The sequence below is a fragment of the Nasonia vitripennis genome, chromosome 2 (assembly GCF_009193385.2).
Source record: "Nasonia vitripennis strain AsymCx chromosome 2, Nvit_psr_1.1, whole genome shotgun sequence".
Classification (NCBI taxonomy): domain Eukaryota; kingdom Metazoa; phylum Arthropoda; class Insecta; order Hymenoptera; family Pteromalidae; genus Nasonia; species Nasonia vitripennis.
Genome location: NC_045758.1, coordinates 27596098 through 27604322, shown reverse-complemented (window position 1 = coordinate 27604322; position 8225 = coordinate 27596098). Strand labels below are relative to the sequence as shown.

Sequence of the window (8225 nt, the reverse complement as noted above, 5' to 3'; positions counted from 1 at the left end):
CACACACACACACATGCACACACACACTCTCTCTCTCTCGCGCTGTCGCTCCGAATAGACGTTCAAGCACACATGATATTTCGACAATTCTTTTCCATCGTGTTTCAGACGCGCGTTTGAAAACTATACTCTTTCCCTCAATTTCGCTGCATCTTATGCGCGAGCTTTCGCGAAAGCTTTTTCGTTATTTCCGCCTCGTCTAGCTGGTGATTACGCATCGATTTCGAATGCGGCTCTGCAGCTGGAGAAAATAAGCGGCGATTAGTAATGAGAGTAGTGGGATATTACGGAGCTTTCAGGAGGATCGATTTTATTGAAGTTCGTGTTTCCGTTTGACTTTGCCTGTGAACATTTAGCCTGTGTGTGGTTGGTAATCCTCTTCGCATTTGGTGCGCCTTTTGGTATTTATTCAGCGTGCGGATTAACGTGCGGTCAATGTAACGCGAATTCAAGCTCGTTTTGTTTAATTTTGTATTTCGTATGTCATTGAAATCATGATAATTAACACAGTTTTTGTAACATGTTTTTATTTTTAATTTATTCGGTGGTAATACGATCATTCACACAATTCGCGATGTGCAGCATTACGTTTTAGTTTTTACACGCTCTTAGTCTCTATTCTTATCCTTACAATTAGATAATTATTAAATATTCAACGTAAAAACGAACAAATTTACAACTATTCCTATCTATTAGTCTAACTATCTCTACAGATCTTTTATCACAGGTAGCTTGTCGTAGAAGAGTTGCTTCACGTCTTTGGCCCACAAAAAGTCGAAGTGATTGAACTTCTCGTACTCGACAGCGTTGACCGACACGAGGTTTGGCAAAGCTTTCGCCAAAGCCAGGGCGTCCTGAAATTCACGAAACATTCCGAATTAACCAATTGTCACATTACGTATTGCATAATTCGATAATCAAACGTTTTCTCACCTTCGGATTTACAATGTCGTCGCCTTCCGCGTACCAGATCGAGACCGGCACCGTCACCTTCGTCAGATTGTAGTAAGGTGGCTCTGGTTGGCCGTATTTAATCATGTTTTCAGGGCCACCGTAGTCGTACGCTTGGAAAGTATCTAAAATAATTGTACTCGTGAACGTTTGCTTCTCTCGCCATTCGAATTATAACTCGCACGCATTCTTACTTTTCTTGTAATTTTGGTTGTAGTGGTAGACCGTCAGAGTCGACATCCCCGCTGGGTAATGAGCCATGATGCTGGGAAGTGCCGTCTGAAACGATAGATCCGATCAGGCATTGTTTTGTCTTCAGAATATTTCTTCTCGTATAAATTTACCTTGTTGAACCTGTCGCAGTCCAGTCCGATGTTGCAAAACACCTTGGCGCACAGCGGCTGGATCAGCGTGCTCTTGTCGCCGCAGAACGTATTTCCGATCTCCGCCGCCACGGCAGTTTGCGGCAGTAACCCGCGAAAATTGAAATACGCGATGAACTCCTGAAACGAACGTGGGTTAGCATACGCTTCGAATTCTGAAAGGCGCTTATTATTATTTTATATAATTCACCTTCAACGGATCGAAAATGACATCCAGGACCTTCAAAAGTTTCTGCAACTCGAAGCCCCAGAAGACAACCGGCGCGGCACTGTAGACCATGTTAATTTTGTCGTTGTACTCGGGAAACGTGGAGAGCAAAGCGTAGCTCAGCGTCGTGCCCATGGAGTAGCCGAAATACGTCAAATTCGGCGCGCCAGTTTTGTCGAGGATCGTGTCGATGAAAGCGGAAATGTCGTACAGAGCGATTTCGTGGTAACTGCGAGTTTAAAAATTTATGAAATTTCGTTGAATTAAAATCACGTGTATGTGTGGCGGAATTTTAAATTGAAAGCGGTGCAGTCCGCCAACCAACCTGAAACTCCAATAGCTCTCGCTGTTCGGATCCTTCGAAACATGGGCTCGCGAATAAGTGTTTCCTCGAACGTTTCCCATCCACACGTCGTAGCCAGCGTCAACCAAGAGGAAAGCTGCGAAACGGCAGTGGCAAGAGTTTTAACGGGGGAAACGCAAAATTCTTTTAAAAGCTTTTTGAAAAATCGCGCCGCGCCCGCTTCAAGGCTTGGATTCCAAGTGCCGCTGAATTTTTCACGAACTGCACATGCATGCAACTTTTTACGGGGAAATTCATTTAACAAATGACGCGAAATATTTTCTTCTCTCGCGGCTTATATATCGTTGACGGTATTTAAGTTAAATAAAATATGCGAGACTTTTTGTGATCAATTTTAGCTATAGTTCATGAATGCGCAAATCGCTTCGATTAAAAATTCTTCATCGACATGTAATAGTACATTACGATACGTGTGACTTAAATGGTTCTTTTTTACATGGCGCAGTTAGCACCCGAGCGTAGCGAGGGCGCCAAGCGCCGTGTAAAACTGAAACATTTAAGTCAAGAGTATCGTCTAAAATTTTATAGCACAGACTGCTAAAATCCGCAAGTCTCGCCTATCGTGACTTAACAGCGGATTTTAGCCACACTGTTCTATAAATGCATTTATAGCACAGTGTGGCTAAAATCCGCTGTTAAGTCACGCCTATCTGTGACTAAAGTAGTCCTTTTTTGCACCTCGCTACGCTCGGGTTCTAACTGCGCCATGTAAAAAAGAACCATTTAAGTCACACGTATCATAATGTACTATTAGCAAAGTTTCTCATATGCATGAAAAACTGTCAATAACAAATGCATAAAAGCGTGATAAAGCCAGGAATGTCTCGTACAATGCTGAGTTTTGTCACGATCTCTTAGATAACACTCGGTCAGCTCGTAATATGTTGCTTTATTTTGGTCTCACACCTTACCACGCTTTTTTTGCACACCTGCGTGCTACGCATGAAATGAATTTTTCCCATATTGGTTTTGCGCTCTACGGCAATTATCTCGCTTTATTTTTTTTTTGTTAACTTATGTAAAACGCGAGTTCGAGTAGGTTAGCGAAATGTGAGAAGAGAAAAATATCCGTTTTGTTGACTGTGTAACCAGTTCGTCTTTCCTTCTCAAAGCCAATCGATCAAACCTCTTGCGCAACGATAGATGACAGGCAACAAAAAAAAAAAAAAAAACGACCAAAAATCCCGTCATCTCCACGAAACCATCGACGTCACACAGAGGTGTATAAGAAAAAAAAAGTTTCCTCGTACAAGGCTGGTATACAGAGCCGATATACGGATAGACATACCGAGATCCGTTCGGGGCCCGATGAGAACCCAGCTGTCGGAGGAGAGGCCGATGCCGTGCTGTAAATACACAACCGGTTTGCCGGGAGCCTTCGGCCGAGTCGGAGCTCCGCTGATACGGTGCAATCGCAGAATGTAACCGTCGCTCGTCGTCACATTGTGCTCCTCGGCGCTGTAGCCGTGCTGCTCGACCAATCCAATCTGTAATGGGATTTCGCTTTAATCACTCCGAAAAGGCTTTTCCGCGAGCGGTAATGTATTATCCGCCTCCCCCGTCTCTCTCACTCACTCTCTCTCTCTCTCTCTCTCTCTGTCTCTCTCTCTCTCTCTCTCTCTCTCTCTCTCTCTCTCTGGCCTCGTTTTTAACCCTCGCGCCGGACTTTCCAATCTCGGATTTTGGCCGTATAATCTTATCTCTCTCTCCCTCTCTCTCTCGCGCGCTGATTTGATTTTTCGAGCGCAATGAGGAAACGGTACTGCACGTGTGAGTATGCACTGAAATTAGAGCGACTCGCGAGAGAATATGCGTGCGTTTGAAGTGCGACGAAAGAAAGTGTGTGTGGAAAGATTTGCTCAAGACAAAGCGATTTTCAAATAAGTGACACGTGCTTAATCGATGTGGTAAGGTAATGATAAATAAACCGGTAAAGCTCGAGCGTTGACTCGACTACGCATACGCGAGCTTCGATCGGTATGTTGACAGTGTATATTTTGTCAATATAAATTGTCGCTTGTAGTTTGCTCGACTTATTATTTTTATCGATGAAACATCGATAACGCCGATCTTCGCGTGTGACAATGAGCGAAGTTTAAATAAATATGGGAGAGTCTCACTTAGCTCATCGCTATTTCGGACAGCGACGCGAGAGCGATGTGAATTTAAATTTTTAATTTCAATATACATCTCGAGCCTGCATTATTCACCGAGTGTGAGTGTGTATATGGCGGAAGGAAAAAATCATTGAAAAACGTTCGTTTTGTGAATAAAAAAATCCCGCGCGTTGTCGGTATAGAAGCTACACACACAGAGAGCGCCCGAGTACGTGCACTTTTTTCACAAAAGCTTGCGAGCATGCCTCTAAGCGTGCGTCAGACTATAAGGTTTGATTCACATGTATGTCTGTTTAATCAGCTCAGTCAACTCGGTTTAATGGAAATTCATTGAAATTTTAATTGTTAGACACAGTGTCACACTCGAACTTCGGAGCGACTTTTTTTTTTAATAAAAATGTATACGTTGCACGTTCCGGTGCATTTGCACTTTTTATAGTTTTGAATTATTTTTATTTTTTATGCGAAGTTCAGTAACCGCGCGATATCGACACTTATTGCGATCGGAAAAGTTGTCACTTGCGCAATGAACGCGCATAATCTAATAGAGTTTATGACACGACGTAATTGCACGATAAGTGTATGCACAGTAGCATACAATGTCCGCTAACAGCATTCGCGCACTACTCCAGTTTTTCTTCACATTCCCGCAGGCTCAAATTATTCATTTTCGCATCGCTTAAAAATACAAGACACGGTGTATTATTTCGCTCCGACGACACTTGCAAAAAAATATACATATTGCGTTACACCTGCGTCGCTGTCATTTCCACGAAAATCGCATCGACGTCGCACTTTTACAATAAAAAAAAAAAATTAAACGAATCAACCCCTAAATCAAACAATAGTACTCACAAAGTCGAGGATGGCATACTGTGTGGCGTTATCGATCTGGATCCCACTGCCAGGATGCAGGTGCACGACTTCCTTGTAGAGCGGCAGAATCTCGGCGATGAGGGGCGCGGTGAACTTCCAAAGCGCGGCCAGAGCCGGGAAGAGCAAAAGGCTCAGAGCCTTTGTACTGATGGCCATATCGCGACACGAACAATTCGATAGCCGGTGTGCCTCTTCCGTTATATATGTATATTAGTATCTAGATCGTTTAATTGCCGGTTAACGATTATAAAGCCCGGGCACAATGAAGGAGGAGGAGTGTGCCTATGTGCGTGTTCTCGTGTACCGGGGAGTAGGAGAAGCGCCGCAATGGAATTGCTGTAAGGTGCGCTGTATACACACACGCGACTCGCTCTTATCTGTAAAAGCACTCGCGGGCCCGCGCGTGGCTGTCTCTCGCCGCACGCGCTCTCCTCCTTCATATTTTTTTTCTTTCTTTCTTTTTCTTTTTTTTTTTTTTTTTGCGTAATTATACGTGCCTATATATGTATGTATATGTATATAATACCTGTGTCGGCGTGTACAGCGTCGCAGGATTCGCGTGGGAATGGCATCGGTGTGTCAGCCAAATTTTCACTCGCTGCAGGATAAACGTCGCGACCTTGATGCTCAGGACGCTTTCTCTTTTGTTTCTCGTCGAGTGTCGGGCCGGCTTTCTTCATAGTGTCTATCTCTCTCTTACTCTCACGTTGAGAGGATTGCCTTGACCTTATCGTCTTTGGGTTGGTTGTCTAACCACGCGCTCCGGTTTCGATGACGGTTGATACGGCAGATTTTATCATCTGGAAGTTTTCTTTTGAAAATTCGGTCGGCTGGGTGAATGAGAGAACGATAACGATAACACGCGTGTTTTTTTTTTCTGGTAAAGGTCATTGATCGGTGGAATCGATTGCAAATGTGCTCGATAAATTAGGAATGCACGGATTTTCACGGAACGCGATCTTAGAGGTGCATTGTGAGATAAGAGCCGACGTATACTATTGTATACTTGCACTGGGAGAGATTAAACGCTACTTCTGCGCTAAGCCAAGCTGTATCATCCTTGAGGTATAACAAATCGTCGAATTATTCTAATTCCGATACGAGAGACAGGTTATTCATATACAATGTCTTTGTTTTTACGACTATTGTGACACATCCCGCGGCGCTGAGACGGAAAGAGATGATAAAATATTCATTAAAACATAGACGCGATCCGTGTCCTAACTGTTCGAGGCCTTAATTAAACCTGAACCTCGTTCGGACTATGTATCGCATCATCGAATGTGATGCCTTTTTAATTTGTATACTCGTTCGGCGGAAAAATTGTAGAATTCGAGAATTCGATAACTGCGCGCAAAGGCAGCGACGACCGAAAACTGACCTGGTTTCGTTTTAAGAGAGATTTCATACGTGCGTGATCTCACTTTCGTTCTGCCGAAAAGTCTCATGCACTTGGGCCAGAATCGTCTTTCGCGCCTGTTTCTCACGAGGCAGGAAGTGCAACGCAGTAAATTTTGTCGAATTTTCAGGATACGTTCAACAACGACTTGTTATGCACGGAAAAAAATTATTCTAGAGACGTCCCAATGTACTCACGTATTTCCTATCGCGACCATCTCGATTGAGCTCTCGGAGTGGACTGCACTGAACTTCCGCCTTGCGCTCCGTGACTGCAGGCGCACCCCAGCAAAGCCTTTTCATCTGCGGCCCGCCCCACTGGGGCCGATGACGCGCTATATGCGTATCGGTTGTTGAACTATGACATCTACTCTTCTCTTCGCTTTTATTCGTACCTGCCCTTAACCGCCTGACACTTACTCCTGTTATACGTACATTATACAATCCACGTTGGCCTGCTATTTCGGCCGATTTCTGTGGCGCTGCTTACCGATCTAATGTGCATACTAAGCACGCTTGTGCGCTTGGACGTGCAACTAAATAACTGGCTTATTATTCTAACAATTCATTCGTTTTATCGGCTTGCTTTCAGTCAAAGATGTTTTCAAAGATGTTTTCAGATCGAGTCATGCACTCGTTCTTCGGATCAGTTCGAGAGAAAGCAGAAGAAAATAACAGAGCGATAATAAAGAATTCTTGACATAGTAACATAGTTATTTGCGTAGAAGATTTTTAAAAAATCCAATCCATTCATTTGCTGGAGTTGATTCTTCATCAATCATTAAATCATTTACATCATTCTTCTACAGTAGTGAAACAAGGAAATTTTTTACAACGACGCAAATTTAATTAGTTCCTCCAAGATAATGCAGTCGAATGAGTTAACCTAATTCTCTTCCTTCTCATGCAAAATTAATCTCTGCATCGCGATCTACTGTGCGATCCGTCGGCACATCGATTCTAATTTGATTTATTTACATAATCGTGTCACATTTAAAGCTCGAGTGTGTCGTGTGTACTTTGTATGATAAATTTAACCAAGAGGCGCCGCTATGTAATGATGTCGCGGACGAAGTATGCATCTTTGACGGAATATAAATAACGTCCTCCGCTCACAATGTATATACAAGCATACATCATGTATAAACGCCGCTAGGAATCTCAAAATCGCGTATTACTACTCTCAAGAAATACAAGGTTTCATCTCACCTCGCGAGATATTCCGCGCGATTATTAATGTCAATCAAGCGCAGGCTGCAATAAACCGGCAAAGTAGTTCCGAGGGAACGACATTCCTGCCTCGGCTGCGCTCGGCGCACTTATACACACACACACACACACACACACACCTAAAATTACGCGCATTTCGTTCATTCATTACCATCCGCCGCACGAGTCGTTAAAACAAACACTCGCCATACCGAGTCGTAGAAACGCACACTTTCAGCGTCTCTAGTACTTATACTGGTTACATGCATCTCACGGCGACGAAACGCCGGGGCAGAGAGAGAGAGAGAGAGAGAGAGAGAGAGAGAGAGAGAGAGAGAGAGAGAGAGAGAGGGAAAAAACTGGCTGGAACAAAAATATGCGCTTGCTCTTTCGAGCGGTACTACTTCGCTTTTCCTGAAATTTTAGGCTCAGCTTCGTGCTAACTAATTAATTCGAGCGAGTCCGCGACAGTTTTGAGTGGAGTTTCGAACGGTCGCGCACACATATACAGTATCGATAAAAATGACTGCCAGACACGCACCTGCATTGCTGGCCATTCACCTGCGGCTCTCTGCGGAGAGCCGTATGTATATATTCAACTAAGTGAGAGAGAGAGAGAGAGAGAGAGAGAGTTTGCGCCTCGAGAGCTTTGACAGTAGGAAACTCTACTCGTTCAATAACGCTGCGCTCGACGCGCGATCCTCGAAATGTAGATTCAA

At 43.9% G+C, this 8225-nt stretch overlaps 1 protein-coding gene across 3 annotated transcripts; it reads right to left on the bottom strand.

Moving 5' to 3' along the window:
* Positions 1–510: 510 nt before the first annotated feature.
* On the bottom strand, positions 511–6983 carry LOC100118722 (gastric triacylglycerol lipase). 3 transcript variants are annotated; one of them, XM_016983104.3, is made up of 10 exons: positions 6496–6983; positions 5426–5710; positions 4879–5090; positions 3195–3393; positions 1868–1982; positions 1525–1771; positions 1296–1454; positions 1146–1230; positions 934–1076; positions 511–854 (listed from the first exon to the last, which is right to left on the bottom strand). In XM_016983104.3, the coding sequence occupies exons 2-10, from the start codon at positions 5577–5579 to the stop codon at positions 708–710; spliced, it is 1461 nt and encodes a 486-aa protein (XP_016838593.1). In that variant the 5' UTR covers positions 5580–5710; positions 6496–6983; the 3' UTR covers positions 511–707. The 3 variants fall into 3 exon arrangements, with proteins under 3 accessions (XP_016838593.1, XP_001602620.2, XP_016838594.1); XM_001602570.6 differs by having other exon boundaries at positions 5426–5699; XM_016983105.2 differs by lacking the exon at positions 6496–6983 and having other exon boundaries at positions 4879–5116; positions 5426–5527.
* Between the last annotated feature and the right edge of the window lie 1242 nt (positions 6984–8225).

Coding starts and splice junctions, on each gene's coding strand:
- LOC100118722 (XM_016983104.3), bottom strand. CDS start 5,579: ATGAAGAAAGCCGGCCCGACACTCGACGAGAAACAAAAGAGAAAGCGT. Junction 1,772..1,867: donor GAGAGCTATTGGAGTTTCAG/GTTGGTTGGCGG, acceptor TTAAACTCGCAG/TTACCACGAAATCGCTCTGT. Junction 1,455..1,524: donor TCATTTTCGATCCGTTGAAG/GTGAATTATATA, acceptor CGTTCGTTTCAG/GAGTTCATCGCGTATTTCAA.